This window comes from Mirounga angustirostris, unplaced genomic scaffold (assembly GCF_029215605.1).
Source record: "Mirounga angustirostris isolate CCGP_5_RB_7025 unplaced genomic scaffold, mMirAng1.0.hap1 SCAF_1, whole genome shotgun sequence".
Taxonomy (NCBI): Eukaryota; Metazoa; Chordata; class Mammalia; order Carnivora; family Phocidae; genus Mirounga; species Mirounga angustirostris.
Genome location: NW_026991709.1, coordinates 47,452,052 through 47,473,303, shown reverse-complemented (window position 1 = coordinate 47,473,303; position 21,252 = coordinate 47,452,052). Strand labels below are relative to the sequence as shown.

General features: G+C 36.1%; 1 protein-coding gene across 1 annotated transcript in view; it reads right to left on the bottom strand.

The window, feature by feature from the left end:
- ADGRG7 (adhesion G protein-coupled receptor G7) overlaps nt 1-21,252 on the bottom strand; it is a 68,825-nt gene that overhangs the window by 2,370 nt on the left and 45,203 nt on the right. Inside the window, exons 11-15 of the mRNA XM_064575423.1 lie at nt 20,250-20,362; nt 15,123-15,469; nt 14,354-14,444; nt 10,514-10,669; nt 8,129-8,285 (exon numbers count right to left, since the gene is read on the bottom strand). Coding sequence (XP_064431493.1) covers nt 8,129-8,285; nt 10,514-10,669; nt 14,354-14,444; nt 15,123-15,469; nt 20,250-20,362 — 864 coding nt within the window. The remainder of the gene's footprint in view (nt 1-8,128; nt 8,286-10,513; nt 10,670-14,353; nt 14,445-15,122; nt 15,470-20,249; nt 20,363-21,252) is intronic.

The following is a 21,252-nucleotide window of genomic DNA, read 5'->3' as shown; positions in this document are numbered from 1 at the left end:
GAAAAGAGTACCTGGGAACTCTACACTATCTTTGCAACTTCTTGTTTTAAACTATTTATAAATAAAAAGTTACTTTAAAAAATCCATGATATCTCCAGATTAGCATCTCTAGGGCCCAAGCCTTATAAGGATCTATTTCTAGAATCATATCCTATGAATACTGTTGTAGGATACTCCGGTGCTCTGGTAAGATCACCCAAAGACCCTGAGACTTTAACTAATAAAATCAAAACATATTGGCAAGAGATGGACCAGTTCTCTGACCAAAAACAGGAAGATTAACTTGATCATTATCCAACAGGTGATATTTACTCCTCTGATGAAGGCCTTGATGACACAAGGAAGGATGCATAGGGACATAGGTTTCAGAAGGGCAAAACTGGTCACTGGCCATCCTGATGTTCAAAGGAGAGAGATTTATTTTGAGGACATGAGAAATCCGGTCCTCTTTGTGGAGTACACTCTTTCATATTTAATTCTACAGCAAAGACAGACTCTCTGGTTGTGTGACTATCAGGAAAAGACCTAGACCATGGAGAATTCATAAAGACACCATCTTGTGAAACTGTGTACTTCTATACTCCCTAAAATCCCAAAGATGTTACTGAAAAACACAAAATGTATGGATCAAACTAATTCTCACTAGCACAAATATCAAATTTTGCTTTTATAGATATTACTAAGTAATATCTATAGCACTTAGTAAATGTCTGTTAGAATTATAGCATTCTAAATCTAGAAGGAGCCTTATGTGTAAACTAGTCACTTTAGTGTACATAAAAATCAAATCCTTGTTTAAAGTGAAGATTTCTAGCTCTTACTACATAGATTCTGACTGACTAGGAAAGGGATGAAGCCCAGGAATAAGCATTTTAAAATACTATGTAAATTCTCACATAGGCAATAATATTCAGACCCACTTTGAAAAACATAGCACCAATTTTAACACCCCCCCCATTTTATATTTTACATACCTCACTCAGAGAGATTGTATGACTTCCCTAAAATCATATGATCATTAATGGTAAAGCTGGAAGAGAGCCTAAATCTCCTTTTAGCCCAGTGCTCTTGCCATATGGCCACCCTCAATTTTACCAGATGGTATTAACATTTTGTAATGAGCCTCTATTTTATAATGTGCCCCTCATATGCATAGAGGAGAGAATATCCTTGATTATATCTCCTCCAGGTACTTTTCCATATTCCTCATCACTCTAGGCAACAAGCCAGACTAAGATTATCCTATTTATTTCCCTTCTGGGGAGTTTCAATTAGGTGTTAACAACAGTGAAAAACTGCCTTATATTTAAATTTAACTTAAATTTAAATTTAAATTTAGTGGCAGGCACATATCCATTGCTTGAGGCAGTAATTCTCAAAAGACACTGGAGAGGGCCACCAGGAATAGAGGGTGAGGTACTTACAAACATTAAATGTGGTGGTTACAATTTAAACAGCCAAGCATCTCCCCACGCTGCACTATACAGACTTCTCGACATTTGTGGTCCAGTCAAATTCATCTAATGCACTTTCCAATAGTTTCCATTTTGTATCAAAGACTTGTCTCCTCAGTGATATTTGACCAGAGCCAAAAACAACCAACATGATACCAGCTTCCCACAGTAGTTACTACTCTCAGTGACAACAAGACAATCATCGAACACTGCAGTTGCTTCACAAAATATTAGACAAGTATAGCCCATCCTGATATCAAACATCCTGATTATCTACAATGAAAGATACACATGAGTATGTTTCTTGCATGAGAAAACTGGAAATCCAGTTAAGGAAGTGAGACTTGAATGTATAAAAAGTTAATTTTTGAGTACAAGAAGAAAAGGGACAAATGAACTTAGAAAACTACAATAGTTCTATTTAATTTGATAAATTATATTTATTAATTTAATTCATAGTAAAATTAATAAAGCTAGAATTAAAGTCATCACTTCAAGAGTTTAAAGCCTCTAAGTAAATAATCTATGTGGATTATATGAATGTCAGTTTCCTAGGTTTGACAATGTATTATAGCTACGTAAGATGTTATCATTAAAATAGCTGGGTGAAGGGTACATAAGAACTCTCTGTACTATTTTTATAACTTCCTAGGAGTCCAAAGCTATTTTTTTTAATTTTAAGGAATTGCATAAGAATGGGAATAAAAAATAAAAGAATTTTGACCTTTTTGCATAACATAAAATCTTAGTAAGTCTATAGAATTTCAATTAAAAAAAAGATTACTGCCAAGAATTAAATGCCAAGCTAATTTGTGGTTCATGTGTCATGGTACCTAAAGAAAAATTACCAGGTAGGAAAGTCCTCATTAATATTTACCAGCTACCATATTACAAAGCTGTGATCACCAAGACAGCATGGTACTGGCACAAAAACAGACATATAGACCAATGGAACAGAATAGAGAACCCAGATATGGACCCTCAACTCTATGGTCAAATAATCTTTGACAAAGCAGGAAAAAACATGCAATGGAAAAAAGACAGTCTCTTCAATAAATGGTGCTGGCAAAATTGGACAGCCACATGCAGAAGAATGAAACTCGACCATTCTCTAACACCATTCACAAAGATAAACTCAAAGTGGATGAAAGACCTCAATGTGAGACAGGAATCCATTAAAATCCTAGAAGAGAACATAGGCAGTAACCTCTTTGACATCGCCCACAGCAACTTCTTTCAAGATACATCTCCAAAAGCTAGTGAAACAAAAGCAAAAATGAACTTCTGGGACTTCATCAAGATAAAAAGCTTCTGCACAGCAAAGGAAACAGTCAACAAAACAAAGAGGCAACCCACAGAATGGGAGAAGATATTTGCAAATGACACTACAGATAAAGGGCTGGTATCCAAGATCTATAAAGAATTTCTCAAACTCAACACCCAAAAAACAAATAATCAAGTCAAAAAGTGGGCAGAAGATGTGAAAAGACACTTCTCTGAAGAAGACATACAAATGGCTAACAGACACATGAAAAAATGTTCATCATCATTAGCCATCAGGGAAATCCAAATCAAAACCACATTGAGATACTACCTTACACCAGTTAGAATGGCAAAAATTGACAGGGAGAGAAACAACAAATGTTGGAGAGGTTGTGGAGAAAGGGGAACCCTCTTACACTGTTGGTGGGACTGCAAGTTGGTACAGCCACTTTGGAAAACAATGTGGAGGTTCCTCAAAAATTTAAAAATAGAGCTACCCTATGACCCAGCAATTACACTACTGGGTATTTACCCCAAAGACACAGATGTGGTGAAAAGAAGGGCCACATGCACCCCAATGTTCATAGCAGCAATGTCCACAATAGCCAAACTGTGGAAAGAGCCGAGATGCCCTTCAACAGATGAATGGATAAAGAAGATGTGGTCCATATATACAATGGAATATTACTCAGCCATCAGAAAGGATGAATACCCAACTTCTACATCAACATGGATGGGACTGGAGGAGATTATGCTAAGTGAAATAAGTCAAGCAGAGAAAGTCAATTATCATGTGGTTTCACTTATTTGTGGAACATAAGGAATAGCATGGCGGACATTAGGAGAAGGAAGGGGAAAATGGGGGCGGGGAATTGGAGGGAGAGATGAACCATGAGAGACTATGGACTCTGAGAAACAAACAGGGTTTTAGAGGGGAGGGGGGTGGGGGGATTGGTTAGCCCGGTGATGGGTATTAAGGAGGGCACGTACTGCATGGAGCACTGGGTGTTATACGAAAACAATGGATCGTGGATCACCACATCAAAAACCAATGATGTATTGTATGGTGACTAACATAACATAATAAAATTAAAAAATATATATATTTACCAGCTACCTATGAAACAATTACTCAAAAATATACTAATGAGAGATTCATTAAGATTAAAAAGTCAAAATAACTGGATATTTCAGTATAAAAGGACTAGCAAAAGGCATTGAGACTATTTAAGCATAAGAAATTGTAGGTATGTTAACTATACTTCAATAAAAAGAATTTTTTAAAGAAAAGAAAATGCAATTGAGATAATTATCAAATATAATCCAAGTATTATAAATATCTCTTGAAAGAAAATAATGTAGACACTCTAATTTAACAACAATAATTGCAGAGTAAATTTTAAGTTGTACCACTAAACCAAGAGACTGGAAGCAGCTACACTGTGTTAATGTTTTTACCTCAGAAAGGGAGGAGTCAATATATATTGTTTTATTCTGGAAATTGAAAATTGTATCTTACAAAGCTGTAATAATGTTTAATAAACAAAGATAATAATTAACAGAATGAAAATGTCCCAAAACTTAAAGAAGGCTAAGTAAAAGAATGCATAATTTTTGTAGCACAATATATATAAAACTTAGGAAGAAATGAATTGATGTGAAAAAAGAATAAGATGACAGAATAAGATCAAACATATTAGTTTTGATGGCTAACATTCAGCTAAATAGCTAAGAGGTTAACTTTTTTAATAAAATGGAAAAACAAAGAGAAAATGATTTAAAAAAACACAAATCGAGGGGCACCTGGGTGGCTCAGATGGTTAAGCATCTCCCTTCAGCTCAGGTCATGATCTCCAGGTCCTGGGATGGAGCCCCATGTTGGACTCCCAGCTCAGCAGGGAATCTGCTTCTTCCCCTTCCTCTGCCTCTCCCCCTGCTTGTGCTCTCTCTGTCTCTGTCTCTCTGTCTCTCTCTCAAATAAATAAATAAAATCTTAAAAATTAAAATTAAAATTAAAAAATTAATAAAAAATTAAAAAACACAAATCTAAATATATGGGATCTAAAATGAGGTAAGTCAAAATCAAAGTGCCACAGAAAGCTTAAAGATAAAAAAAACTGTATAAATAGATAAGATCAAAGAAAAACAAATTAGAAGTTGCTACATTAATATATGGAAAATCAGATTTAAGACAAAATGGAACCGAGACTGACTTGTTATGATGATGAAAGATACAATGCACCAGAAATATACGATATCCATAAATTTCTAGGAACATGATAATACAGCATTAAATTGTATAAAGACAAACAGTAAGACTCCATATACAGAGGAAAAAGTCTTTGTAGTATTTTTCATCAGAGTAAAAGCCATTGTTCACTATGAGAGGAGGCACAGAGTTAAGCACAGAGAGAAATTCCGATTTCAAGATAAGTCTTTCAATAATGCATATTTGTTTTATCTTAGAGTTTGACATTCTCCATGCATATACACAAACAAAAATCCTCTAAGGTCAAACAGAATTATCTTCATTTTTAATCTAACATTTTTGTTCATTCATGTCACTATTTTTGCCATGATAAAAATTAGAAGGTGACTATAATCCTTAGTCTAAATGTTCTGCTTCTTAGAGTAGATGCCCCCAATATATTAATAGAATGGGTTACAAAAAAGAAAAAGAATATAAATCTTCATTGCCAATTTTAAAACAAAATATGAATGGAATATTTTTTAAAGATTTATAATTAAATATCTTGAGATAAGACTCAAGGAATAAAAACACCTTCAGTCTTATGTATAATTACGTTATAAAAACAACTTCATAAGGTTCTGCTCTTCAAATCAACCCTCTTGCAGATAGCAACTATAACTCTGGACCAAACAGTTTTTAAAACCTACCTGAAGATACTGAAGGACAACCAAAGCAGTCTGAAACTGCAAGGAGAATCTACAGTTGGGAAAAAGGGAACTGTAACTGGGTAGGATTCCTGTTTTGTTTTGTTTTTAATATCTTTTAGCCAGAAGGCACAGTCTGATCAGCCCACACAGGGTGACTAAACCTGGAGTTTAAATAGGCAGTCTTACTAGGTTGAAGAACTGGAAGACAGGGTTTAGGGCAACTACAGAATCTGAAAAATAAGGAAGAATATTCAGACTATCCAGGAGGAAACAGAGAGCGGGAGGTCCAGATTCTGTTTATAAATTCTGCCCAAATCTCTAATTAACCTCTGAACTATAAATGCATGGAGTGAACTCTAAGAAGCCTGTCTGAGGCTAAAAAGACTAAACAGAGGTTTCCAATGTTGTCCTCCCTAGAGGAGATAGTTTTCAGTTTTAGTCCAGCTAAGTTAATTATATGCTAACTCCATTCTTGGTAGGAATAATACAGAATGAAGAGTTGCTACATGTATTATCTACAATGTCCAGGAAACAACCAAAATTACTAGAGTTAGCAGATAAGGATTTTAAAGTGTTACTATGATATGCGTAGGGTGGTAAAAGAAAATGTACTCATAACGAACCCCAAATTAGGAAATATCAGCAAAATAAAATCTCTGAAAAATGATAAGAAAAAAAACTCTGAGGGTGCCTGGGTGGCTCAGTCGTTAAGCGTCTGCCTTCAGCTCGGGTCATGATCCCAGGGTCCTGGGATCGATTCCCACATCAGGCTCCCTGCTTGGCAGGAAGCCTGCTTCTCCCTCTCCCACTCCCCCTGCTTGTGTTCCTGCTCTTGCTGTATCTCTCTCTGTCAAATAAATAAATAAAATCTTAAAAAAAGAAAAAAACTCTGAAACTAAAAAAAGTACAATATCTGAAATAAAAATCACTAGAGAGTAAACAGCAGACTGGAAATAATTAAAGGTAAAATCAATGTCCTTGAAGATGAATCACTAAGATGAATGTGATGAATAGCAAGAAGAAGGAATGAGAAAGAATCTGATGAATAGCAAGAAGAAGGAATGAGAAAGAATAAACAGCTCAGGGACCTGTGGAACAATATCAAATGGTCCAACATACATATAATTAAATCCCCCAAAAAAGAGAAAAGTAAAAGAACAGGATAGAAAAACTATTTGAAAACATAAAGATAAAAAATTCCTCAAATTTGGTGAAAGATATAAATAAACAGATTCTGGGAGCTCAGTAATTCCAAGCTGAATAAATGCAAAGAAAATAATATCTGGGCATATCTTGGTGAAAATGCTAAAAATCAAAAATAAAGAGAAGTTCCTGAAAGCAACCAAAAGAAATAATGCAGTACATATGGGGGTGGGGGTAAGAATATGAAACACTGAGGATGTCTCATTAGAAACTGGAGCAAGTTTGTGAAATGACTTCATAATACTAAAAGGGAAAAAAAATCTATCAACCCATTATTCCATATTCAAGGATAATATCCTTCAAAAATGAAAGTAAACAGAGGAATAAAGAACTGGAATGGCAACAGAAAACAAATAGTAAAATGGTAGATATAAATTCACCCATATTAATAATTACATCAGCTCTAAATGGACTAAACGCTGATTAAAAGACAGAGATTGTCAGAATGAATAAAAGATCTTACCCTTTTATTTGCTATGTACAAGATACATACTTTAAATGTATGTATCTACTTGTTACATACAAGATACATACTTTAAATGTAAAAGCACAGATAGGTTGAAAGTGAATGGATTAAAAAATACATACCATTCAACCAATATACACAAGAAGGCTGGAGATCAGATAAAATAGACTTCATGACAAAGAGTACTATAAAAGTTAAAGAGGGACATTTCCAAAGGATAAATAGTTAATTTACTCAGAAGACATCACAATCATAAATGTATATTCATCTAATAGTAGAACTTCAAAATGTGTGAAGCAAAAATTGACTGAATTAGAGGGAAAATAAACAAATTCACAATCACAGTTGGAGATCTTAATACTCCTCTTTCAGCAATGGAGAGAACCAGACAAAAATATTGGTAAGGATAGAAATTTAAAAAAGGAAGAGAAAGAAAAAATTTAGCCAACCCCACTGTGGTCTAAGCTCCAGTAGTAACTGTAACATTGTCCATATCAACCATATCAACCATATCAACCCTGGTGAGGAGCTGTCGTGAACCTATTACATGGGAGAAAAGGAATCAGGAGGTGTTTGCCAAGCCAGTTGCTGGACAAAATCTCTTCTGCTAAGAGAACAGGGATTAACATGGTCTAACCGTACTGCAATTATATTCTATGAACTGTGCCCAGGAAAGGACATAGTCATAAGGAGCTTTCTTTCCTCTTCCTTCAAAATGTATTAAAAATAGAGTCTCCTAAAGGTAACTAAGCAATGACTTTCAAGGTCACCTTTAGTTTAGTCCAGGGTGATATCATCCCCACCACTGCATGATCTGCTACCTTCAGACTAATCCACACCATACCTGAGTAGTGTTGAAAAGGCAGAACATGTAGTTGAAGATAATCCTGACGTCATCATTACCAATTAGCATAAAGTATGCCAGAATCCAGGTTACTCCAAAAACAACTGTGATAGATAATGTACTAAGAATCTTCTTTAGGAATGAAACGTTTTTTGTACTAGGTAAGAGAAAGCAAGAAAGAAAACATGGTTTTATTTCTTAATACCATTTTACTTTTATTGAGAATACATATTCAGGTGCCCATATATACTATTTAACAATATTATGCATTAGGTGGAAAACCATGTTAGACCTATATCTGGGTAAAATCTGATTTAGCAAGCTTCATTAAGGAATACAGTGAAACTTGCCTAAAACTTAGGAATAAACTCCTTTATCTACTACTGCAGGCAAGTACCACACACACACACACAAAAAATCAATGTTTTCTTTGGAAAGGAATTTTATCTTGGTGATTATTTTGTGGATCAGCCAGTGAGAAATTCCTTTTCTGGGCATCTGGGACCTTCCCACAGTGTAGGGTGATATGGGAATGAAAGGTTATTAAAATGTAAAAATGAAGGAATCTGAACTCAGCCATATGACTTACCAGTGGGATGTTAGCAATTATTCCATAAGCAGAAGCTTGAAAGCATTTTGCTGGCCTTTTTTTTATTGTTCTTTGGAACCCTGACACCACTATATTGAGAAGCCTGGACTGGCCTAATTGATGATGAGAGACTACACAGAATAGAGATTAGCTTTCCCAACTGAGCAGCTCCCACTCAAAACCAACCACCCACCCACCACCAGGCACAAAAATAAGTCATCTTAGATCATCCATCCATTTTCAAGAAGACCAGAACAAGTACCTGACCAACACTCAAACTTATGACAAATAATAAATATTTGTCACTCTAAGCCAATAAATTCTGGGGTGGTTTGTTATGCTGCAAAAGCTAACTGATACATGAAAGATAATTTGTTAAACAATGAAATTGTAACGTGCTTTTCACTGTGACTAAGCTAATTTAAGAACCATGAGCTGTCAGCCAAAATCTAGATATACAAAATTGTCACTGTCTGTGGCCAGATTGATACTGTTTCGTATAGAGGAAATATAACCTACTCTGCAATTAGGCTAAGAAAATTTTACCAAAATGTTTCTGCATTGCTAATAAAACAAAGGTTTGAATGATTATCAATGATAGACTTTTCCCCTGCATTTCCCCTCAATATGGATTATCATTCATATAGGAAAGATGATACTTACTCTTGATCGGTAAAGCACATATTAAAGATGATATTCCCACTAATGACGGTTGTTTTCACCCGTCTGTTCATACCAAATGGATCCATTTGGTGACCAACAAAACTCACAGATGTGCTCATAATAGATATACTGGGGATAAACACAGTCTTGTAAAATTAAACCTGGATTCATGGCCTCCTTAGCACTGTTTTCTAACCAATTGTGATGTTGGAGGTGAGGTTAAGGAGAGTATATCTGTTTAATAGTTTCTATTCTTTACCTCTCCAACTGAAAGCTTTTTTGTTTACAGGGACAACAGTGAAAATGCTTATTGAGGTTAGGAAGGTTATAGTAAGGAGAGAAGCGGCACACGTGGGAACTGATAAACCAGAGTGCACATGTCCACCTGCAGGAAATGTGGATGCAATGTTGCCAGATGTTCCAATTTTTTCAAGAGAAAATATAATTTTTAAGTGAAATCTCCCAATTTTTATATGTTTTAAACTAATTTTAAAAACTTAAAGCCACGGGTGCCTGGGTGGCTCAGATGGTTAAGCGTCTGCCTTCGGCTCAGGTCATGATCCCAGGGTCCTGGGATCGAGCCCCGCATCGGGCTCCCGGCTCAGCGGGGAGCCTGCTTCTCCCTCTGACCCTCGCCCCTCTCATGCTGTTTCTCTCTCGCTCGCTCTCTAAAAAATAAATAAAATCTTTAAAAAAAAAAAAAACTTAAAGCCACTATCAGATTCAAGAAACACATGTAAAATATAGCCTGTAGCTACTAGTTTGTAAAATGAAATACAGTTACTAGCATCTCCTCACAATCTTCTCATTTCTTTAATGATTCAAATCTGATTTCTTGAATATTTGGGGTTGGGAGAGAAATTTTCTTTTTTTGAAGTCTTTGTGTTTCGTTTTTAGTTGGGCTCATACAGCATGGAAGTGTTTTATGTAACGCAGTTCCATATTGTTGGAAGATGAGGAGAAGATTTACTTTCTGAGACAAAGTTTAAAAGAAAATTGCCCTGCAAACCACATCTCCTTGCCATTGTCCCAGACATCTGAAAACTCTTCTAGGCTCTGTGGATGTATTGCGGTGCTGTATTATGTATTACATGAGTCATGCCTGGAAGCATCCCACTAATGGGTAATCTTACCTTGTCAGATTCTGGTTAGTCTTCCATATCACTTTGACTATAATGATAATAAATATAACAATATTGTTGATGAGGATAATGGTGATAGGTATCATGAATGACCACAACAATGGGCTTGATATAAGACCACTGTTTCCTGAAACTGCCAGCCAGCAGCTATGGGGAGAAAAAAAATGATTTTAGTAGATTAAAAATGTTATACATACTGCTTCTCTATGCTATTAACATTACTGACATTCACTTTACTGAGAGAATTGCTAAAAGCCAACATCCCTTTGCATATTTGAAATGACTTTCAAGAATTCAACCCCTAGAAAAAAAAATGAAAGACATTAGTTCTGCCATATTTTTTGATGTATGGGCTAGTGGAAAGGAAACAGCTTTTAAATCAGGCAGTCCCAAATTAAAAAGTCACTCTATCACTTACTAGGGGTCTGACTTTAGGCAAGTTATTCTTTTAGTTCATTTTTGAACATGAAGCACATCCAGGTGGCTCAAAATTTTAAAGGTACAAGTCATCATAGAGAGACAACTGTTCCTACAACTATCCTTAGTCACCTAGGTTAGTCTCTGGTGCTAATCAATGTTTCTTGTGTATTCTTCCAGATTTAGGTTATGCATTTGTCAGCAAATATAGTTTTTTTTCTGATTTTTACACAAATAATAACATGTGGTACCTCTATAACTTACTTAACAACATATCTTGGAGATCACTCCAGATGAGATTATAAAGACTGTCATTATTTTTTATAGCTGCATAATACTCCATTATTTTGTAATAGAGTTATTTACATAGTCACTTATTAATGGATATTCTAAAAGTTTGATGTTTAAAATATATTTTTTTAATATTTTAATAGTTATTTAACCTCACTGCATCCGTTTTGAGGTTTTTGTTGTTGTTATTGTTGCAAATGGTTATGGTGGTGTTTTTGTTTTTGTTTTTTTCCTCATCTGTGAGGTATAGTAATCACTTCCTGGCATTGTGGCAAGAATGAATCCATTTATTTAATAAGTATTTATGGGCTACATGCTATGTGATATCTAGTTCTAGATATCAGATATTAGCAATGAACAACAAAAAAAGCCCCAAAATTTCTTCTTTGTGACATGATGCTATATATATAGAAAACCCTAAACACCTCCATACTGTTTTCCACAGTGATTGCTCCAATTTGCATTCCCGCCAACAATGCAAGAGGTTTCCTTCTTCTCTGCATCCTTGCCAACACTTGTTGTTTCTTGTGCTTTTGGTTTTAACTATTCTGACAGGTGTGAGGCGATATCTCATTGTAGTTTTGATTTGTATTTCCCTGATGAGTGATGGTGAGCATCTTTTCAAGTGTCTATTCACCATCTGGATGTCTTCTTTGGCAAAATGTCTATTCATGTCTTCTGCCCATTATTTAATTGGATTATTTGTCTATCTTGAGTTTTGGAAGTATTAATCTTGCTAGATGCAGGGATAATAGAAGAGCACATGCAAAAGTAGGAAATCAGCTAGGAGTCTATTACAATAATCTGGTGACTTGGATGAGAAGAAATGTTGGGAAATAGTCTGATTCCAGATATATATAAAAGTAAAGCAATGGATTTATTTCTAGGTTGGATGTGAGATGTAGGAGGATTAAGGTTGATTCCAGATTCTTTGGCCTGAGTACCTAGAAGGACAGAATTACCATTAATTGAGATGGGGAAGATAAGAAGAGCAGGTTTGGGAGGGAAGACCACTAGATGTCCCATTAGACACCCAAGTGCTGGTATCAGGTGGGCATTTGGGTATTAACAAAATGATGTGAGAAGCCCTGGCACATATTTGGCATTGAATTAATGTATGTTTTCTTTCCCCTGCAGGTAAAGCACCATTATTATACATGTCAAAGGATTTCTAAATTGTCTTGCATTGGAATGTTGTTATAATTTAAATTATTAGAAATCATATTTCTAATCTGAATGACCTAGAAGGAAATTGGGATGATGTTCAAGTCTCTGTAATGAAATAAAAAGCAAAAAGTAGTGCCTACAATCCATTGACAGAATTAAGAATTCTAATCAACAAACCTAAGAATAGGTCTATCCTTAAATAAAATGGTGAGAGCAAGCGAGTTTATCTTCAGGACCTCTGGCTCTCCTTTCATCTGTAACTGGAGGACAACCCTCCTGTCATTCTCCATTCTGCCATCTCCTACACAGAAGAAATAAGAGGGCACTTGGCTGAGAATTTACTGAAATCCTCCTGAGAAGTACTTTCAAATCTCTAGAAGCTTCCCTATTATCATCGCCTCATGTCTTCCCTAACATTTAACAGTGTACTCAGGAAAGAATCTGCTCTCTATTCTTCATAGCTCAGTGTGAATATATTTAAGATGGTCGACTTCTTTCTCCTGAAGGCTTTTACAGGAGCACATCTAGCCCTGTCCCAAGGTTAGGGTAGGAAATCAGTGATGCAATTTGAAGTGAATTGCCTCTCCTGTGAGATAGTTGCATCTTACCCCTGATCTATAATTGTGGAATTAAATTGTGTAAGTTCATTAAAAGATATTTAACCCTAATTAAACAGAAAATATAGTACCTGGAGTATTTGGCTCCTAAAATCAAGCCAGGCAGATAGCCTTCTATTCTACAGTTGGGCATTGTCAGCCTTGGACATAGGTATGCACCCTTCCCTTGGCTGTACTGATACATTTCCAAGAGTTTTGTTTTGTTTTGTTTTCGTTGCTTTTGGACTCAAGGTGGAATCTGGGGGTGAGAATGGTTGAATTATAAAAGGAGAGGGCAGGATAAATTATAGAACAGTTGCCATTTGGTAGCAGAAATACACGTAAAGGGGCACCTGGGTGGCTCAGTCGGTTAACACTGCCTTCGGCTCAGGTGATGATCCCAGGGTTCTGGGATCGAGTCCTGCATCAGGCTCCTTGCTTAGCTGGGAGCCTACTTTTCCTCTGACTGCCCCTCCCCCAGCTTGTGCACACGCTCTCTCTCTCTCTCTCTGACAAATAAATAAATAAAATCTTAAAAAAAAAATACACATAAAGAGTTCAGCTCAGATTTCTTTTTTTTTTTTTTAAGATTATTTATTTATTTATTTGAGAGAGAAGGAGAGAGAAAGAGAGAGCAGGGGGAAGGAGCAGAGGGAAAGGGAGAAACAGACTCCTCGCTGAGCAGGGAGCCCAATGTGGGGCTCGATCCCAGGACTCCGAGATGAAGACCTGAGCCAAAGGCAGATGCTTAACCCACTGAGCCACCCAGGTATCCCTCGGCTCAAAATTCTTCTCTCCCAGCTCACAGAAAAAACAAACACCACAGTCAGGTATTTCCATTAGTAACAACTATTCATACTATAATCTCAGGGAGAACTTTCTGTGTGATAAGTCATCATAAAATATTCATTCTAATCATATCAATATAAAACTGGTCATAAACACAGATAATGCTCTTCAAATATAAAACATCTTCCTACTTTCTTGACCCCTCACCTCAGAATGGGTATTACTGTCATTGTTACTCCTGTTTCCTACATAAGAAAACTAAGATAAAGGGTTACTAAGGAGCACACATATTGTGTCCTACAATTTTTAGGCTCAATAAAAGGAGACAAATCTAACAAAGTTTAGATTATAAATTTAGAAGGTAATAACTTGATTTACAAAAGGATTTATTATAGGCAAATTTCATGTCACTATATTTAAAATATAATGTGTTGTTTGAGAATTTGAAATACCCACTTATGATACTTACTAAGTGAGATGCATATATACGGTGACACTTGGACTCAAGATCACTGAACAGTTACAGTCTTATATCAAATAAATGGACATTTTTTAAAAAATATAAACTCACATTTCTTCTTGTCGGTAGTTTAACTCCCATTGTGAACCACTCTGAGAAAAAATAATTCCCACTGTCACAACCACCACTACAGCCGGGACTCCTGTGGTAAAAGAGAGGCATTGAATTAATAATTTACTCAAGACTGGAATTAATTATAACAGAACATGAATGAATTACATGTCTGGCCCTTTTCAAGACTGTACTGTTCTTCTACTGTAGACAATATACCAAATGATCTACAGATGTGGGTCAATAGAGGACATCATTTTTTGGTAACGGCTTGCCTCTTTTATTGTTGGCTCTACCTACTACTAATCTTACACATTTCTGATTTCTTTGTAACTCTCACCACAATTTCCATTCTTAAATGGCCTAATTCCTCTTTCCCTTGAATAAATTTAAATTTAGATATCACTCACACAATTCTTTGCTGGAACCCAACAAATTTTTCAAATTATTTTTCTTAGAGTCACTCTTGATGTTCTCAAAACATTTCTTTTAAAGTAGCTAGGAAGTTAATCATGTGTGGTCTAAATTTCAAATGAAACTAATAGAGATGTTAAAGGAAATTAACATCTTGAGGTGAGCTCAGGACGTGACTAGAACTGATCACATCTGCCTCCTTCCCAGGAGTGTGAGCAACCAGGCCGAAGGCGCATTTCCAGTGACTGCTGGATTTCCATCTCCCCCACCTGAAGGCCTTGTACCGTTAGGTTGTTGAAATTAAGTTATTTCAACAAAATTAAATTTCTGAGTAAGTGGAAAGGCAGACACTTACCCCATCCGATTAAAGAGACGAACAGAATGAAATGTTGAGGAAGAGGCCTCATGGTCCTAATGAGAAGGAAATAGAGCTGGGCAGCACTGAGTCCAGTCCAGGTAAATGTCACTAACAGGAAATAGTGCAACAGGGCAGCAACCACAGTGCATGTGGGATTCCCGATGTCAACAGTGTCTTGCATGAGCATTTCATTTCTACCAGAGTCAGGCTTCCCGGTGCTGCTCTCACTTTTCTTTAAGTTCTTATTGGAGTTTTCAATTCCAAACACAAAGAGGAGGTTAAAAATCAACATTGATGTGCACAAACAGACCAACACCCAGGTTACTGAAGTTTTTCTGACGTTCCTGAAAACACAGAAGTAAATATAATTAAATAATCAAAACAGCCGCAGGAAATAAACTCTAGTGAAATTGCAAGTGAACAAAGAAATATTATTACCCAATGGAAATCCAGCCCATAGCCCAGTGGGCCAGCTGGAAAGTCTACCTTCCCAAGTACACCAGAAGAGCACGCTGTTGTTGCATTTCCACAAAGGGGTGAGTTAGAGAAAACAGGTTGATACATCCTTCCTTGAAACTGTGTTGTAATCAAAGGTGACAGCTATTCTTCAGAGAGGACCCCCACCGAATGCTACTTTCTGGTATCCATACCTTGTGTAGTCCCCTCCTGGGGCCAACCTGTGACTCTATCTAACTAATGAAACGCACCAGAAGGCCTGGCAGCTAGGGCCAACTTATTCAGCAGATAAAGCAGTGCTTAGGGCCAATGATACTTTCATGGCCTGCAGCAAAGTTTTAATTCCTTTTAAAACCAGAAGGGAAAAGAATGAACTTTTATAGGTCAAAGTACAAATATGAGCTTATGATATTAATATATCCACCTTTATACCAATACAGTTGTAAAACACAGTTTTTAAATCTTTTTTTATGGAGGAAGGATCCCATAAAGGCACTTTGCCCATAAAAGTCATAATAAGCTTTCCCTTTGGTTCTCCTGGGAGTTCTGAGCCACCAGGTAAAACGTTTAGCTAACCTGCTGAAGAAACCACATAGGAATGCTCTGGGACTATACAGAGTCAGAGAAAGACCCAGCTGTCCCAGCATCTCAGATGAGCCCCAGTGAGTCCAACTCTACCCCATCTGACTGCAGCCTCACAGGAGACCCTAAGAGAGACCAATAGAAGACCCATACAGCTGAGCCCAGAGAATCGTGAGAGAAAAGAAATTAATGTTTTAAGCCACTAACTTTCAGGGCAGTCTCTTCTACCACAATAGACAATAGGTTCTACTCTAGATTTGCAAACATATACAAAGGCTATCTATAGAAAGGCTCTAAATGGATTTTTTTTAATTTCACAATAAGAAACTATTTCACATTAGTAGATGAATCCCTGTTCAAAGGTAAAGAAAAAGTCTCTTGCATTTTAAAAAGTATTTTATACAAAAAAAATCAAGTATGATCTCTCTTACGGTCTCCTGTGAGCCTGCAATCAGAGGGTGGGTAGAGTTGGACTCATTGGGGCTCATCTTTTTTATATAAAAAAATCATGTATCATATGACCTCACTGATATGAGGAATTCTTAATCTCAGGACACAAACTGAGGGTTGCTGGATTGGTGGGGGGTGGGAGGGATGGGGTGGCTGGGTGATAGACATTGGGGAGGGTATGTGCTATGGTGAGCACTGTGAATTGTGTAAGACTGTTGAATCACAGACCTGTACCTCTGAAACAAATAATACATTATATGGTAAAAAAAAAAAAAGAAGAAGGGGCGCCTGGGTGGCTCAGTTGGTTAAGCGACTGCCTTCGGCTCAGGTCATGATCCTGGAGTCCCTGGATCGGGTCCCGCATCGGGCTCCCTGCTCGGCAGGGAGTCTGCTTCTCCCTCTGACCCTCCCCCATCTTGTGCTCTCTCTCTCTGTCTCATTCTCTCTCTCAAATAAATAAGTAAAATCTTAAAAAAAAAAAAGAAGAAGAAGAAGAAGATAGCAGGAGGGGAAGAATGAAGGGGGGGAAATCAGAGGGGGAGATGAACCATGAGAGACTATGGACTCTCTGAAACAAACTGAGGGTTCTAGAGGGGAGGGAGGTGGGGGGATGGGTTAGCATGGTGAAGGGTATTAAAGAGGGCACGTACTGAATGGAGCACTGGGTGTTATACGTAAACAATGAATCATGGAACACTACATCAAAAACTAATGATGTAATGTATACCGATTAACATAACATAATAATAAAAAAAAAGAAGGAATATCCAAATAAACCACAGATTTATTGAAAAAAGAATCAAGTATGGATTTTAAAACAATAGGTCAAATATAATTTTAAACGACTTTTATAAGTTTAAAACAAAATGGTATAATATTTAGCTTACGTTACATTTAAAGAGTAAGGTTCCCCTACACATTTTAAATTAAGTAAAAATATTTAAAATTTCTTTCATGGCCTGTTGCTGTTACTAAAGATATTTTGAGCAGACTGATGATTACTATCTCTCTGAAAGACTTACACTCAACAAAATTTCATGTGTCTTTTCTGTAAGACGTTTCATAACCCTTTTTCCATGGAGTACCTCCCAAGGAACTAGTGTCCCAAGGACCATACTTTAGGAAATTCTTGCTGACAGTCAAATGGTCAAAATGTTCTGAATGAGCCAGTTAATATAAAACATGCTTGGACACTGTTCCTTCATTTGAAGATGTAATTTCTGGGTATAGAACAAAGTGCTCTTTGAAACTTTGAGGTTTTTTTTCTTCTTCTCATCTTTACCTAAGATCTTTGCTAGAAAAGAACAGCATTTTCTCATTTTGTCTGCAAGATGGCATTGTTTACCAGTAGTCTTTAGAAGGCAGCAAGCGCAAGAGAGAGAGAGAGAGAGAGTGTGTATGTGTGTGCCCCTGTTCATGTGGGTGTCCTCTGTTGGCCCACCTGTGTATTTTCAGATTGGCAGAGAATTCAAGGTTGTCCTAAATACAGTTGATCTCAAATGTGAGGTTTCATATCCTCTTTTCTGTGCATATATTTTTTTCCTTAGTGGGTAAAGGCAGATATATCCTTAAGTTCCCTCTAATGACATATTATAATTCTCTGTATACTATGCAATGCAGTCTTATATTAATGAAAGTTATAGAATCTCCATTCAGTACCAAGCCCTTCTGGGTTTTTCAGACTATGAGGCCTCTTGGAATAGCTCTTTCCCTAAGTTTATTACTGTGCTGAAAATTCTAATGTCTTCAAGTATCCATTTTTTTTTAAAGATTTTTTTATTTATTTGAGAGAGAGAATGAGAGACAGAGAGCACAAGAGGGAAGAGGGTCAGAGGGAGAAGCAGACCCCCCACCGAGCAGGGAGCCCGATGTGGGACTCAATCCCGGGACTCCAGGATCATGACCTGAGCCAAAGGCAGTCGCTTAACCAACTGAGCCACCCAGGCACCCTCAAGTATCCATTTTTAATGTCCCAGAATCTGATGAATGAATCTGTTTGCTAATTACATATCCTTTATGATTTTATAACATTCCATCATGAACCTTCTCAGTTTTGGGGAAGGTACATAAAAAGAATATATTTAATGCATAAAAAGTATATATTTAAACAGACCTCTGTTCATTCTCTTGATGTTTTAGTTGAGATTTTCTGGACAATCCAAAATTTCATTCAGTCTTTTGAAAGCTTTAATGACCAGAACTGAAAAAAGTACTCAAAGGAATCCTTTTATATAAAAACAAAGTTAGTTTCTAATTTTTTTCCAATTTCAAACATAAATTATAATCCACAGGGAGAATGGGCTATTTTCAGATACCCTGGCTCTTCTGTATATTACTAACTTCTGTGCATTAATATTATATTATTTTTACATATAACATATATTATAATTTATATATTAACGTATATATTTTATATATTTAAATTATGTATAATTTATTATAACTTATACACATTATACATAAATTATATATAATTATGTGGGACCCTGTCTATGAACAAAGAAAACTATTTGATTCACAATTTAAAAGTCAATGTCATTTTTAAAATTTTTGTCTTTGTTTCCTGATGAGTTTTTAGTGACGTCTATGGTAGCAAAACTGCTAAGAAACATACTGATAGAGAATAAAAAAAAAAAATGTGATGATGACTGGAAGGAGTGAAATTTTAGTCAAAGAAACTAGTTATGCAGCTACTGCAACTTATTCACATGGGACCAAATAATTGTTCAAGAGTGATTATGATAGAAATACAAATTAAAGAACAAATATAAGAGCCATTTCCTTTTACATGACAGATCTGTAATTACATGACATAGAATTTTCCTTCAAGGCACTTACAACTATTTGTAATTATATCCTTAAATCTGTATATATTTGTAGAACATCTGTCTTTCCCCAAGAATGTAAATACCACGAGAGATGGAGCTTACTTGCCTCATTCATAATTTTGTACTCAGTCTGTGCATGGTGCTTGGCCTATAGTTAGCATTCAGTATAAAAAGTTTAAATGAATGGCACGAGACTCATTAAGTGTAATAGGTAAAGAAGAGGAATCAAATGGAATGCTGGCTCTTTGAACAAATGGCTGATTCTAAGTATGAGACAAAGAAAGTGATAAATGTGCCTGGGTCATTTTGCTGTAAAAGTGCTGATAGGGACATGCCAAAACAACGTGGAGAGATTCCCTCTGGTTACAGTGGAGAGTACACTTCTTTACAAAGGAATACAGTAACTAAATGTAGAAAGAATAATAGATAAGAAAAATCATCGTTTTCAACTATCAATGTAGTAATATAATACAGTAAGGATCATTGGTGGACACCAAAACCACTGAGTAAGAGTTGAGGAACAGGATAGTCACACAATCATAAAGTCTCATCCCATGGATTTTCTATTACATACAAAGGGAAAAACATGAACCTCTAGGCACTTACCACAGTTTTAATTGTACATTTATTTGTATGTATTTCTTAGCTTCTCCAGAACTGAGTGTCCTCTTCTATAAAATGAGCTTATTGAACTAAATCTGATTTCCTTTGTGGTTCCAAAAGACTGCATTCTGATGAGAATATGTGCAGAGGAAATAATATCAGAATAGCAATTTCTTTCATAAGAAGAGCCTGCTTCCTTTCTTACCTGGTGACAATCTGAAATACAATTGTGAGAGCCAGACCGGTAATGGAGAGCGCACATCCAACGCTGGAAATTATGTTTAGTGATTCAGGATATTTATACTTCTTTTTGAAACTCTAGAAAATAAGTTAAGACTTATATTTTTAAATAACCATTCCTGAAATGTCTATGAAAGTCAACATCATAAAAAGTTACATTGATCAAAATAACCAGATAATTGCCAAATATCTTTTTATAAAACTGTTGATAAGTTTTAAAAGGAAATACATGAACCCCTTATCTCAAAGCAATTTATATGAAGTAGTGTTGAGAACGGTTATCTAACTGTCAGGGAAAACATATATGCTTTTCCTCAATGTCTAAAATCAAAGTTGTTTGGACTAGATCTAAATTGGCTAGTTATTTCATTTACCCTTTACATTATTTTTATGTGTAATTATAATCCAAGAGGAAATCTGCATATCTAAGCCAATGCACTAAAGGTAAAGTTGCAGACATATTTTTTGGACATGGCAAGATGTTCATATGATCATGTAAATATATTTTTTAAAGATTTTATTTATTTATTTGACAGAGACACAGCGAGAGAGGGAACACAAGCGGGGGAGTGGGAGAGGGAGAAGCAGGCTTCCCGCGGAGCAGGGAGCCCGATGCAGGGCTTGATCCCAGGACCTTGGGATCATGACCTGAGCCAAAGGCAGAGGCTTAACCACTGAGCCACCCAGGCACCCTGATCCTGTAAATATTTTTAAAAGGAGATCTCACTTTTGTCTAATATATCTCTATCTATGCCAGTATTTTAGTATATATTCATAGATAAGTATATTCCGTGTGAGTATGTACTCTTAGAAACTTGAAGAGGTAATAATGGTGGCCACTGAGTAGGATATATATAATTTTTTGCCTGTCTTTATTTTAATGATTTAAAAAATTAGAAAGTAATATTTATATAACATGAAAGTAATATAGAAGCATAAAAAAAACCATAGATTTCTCTTACCTACCA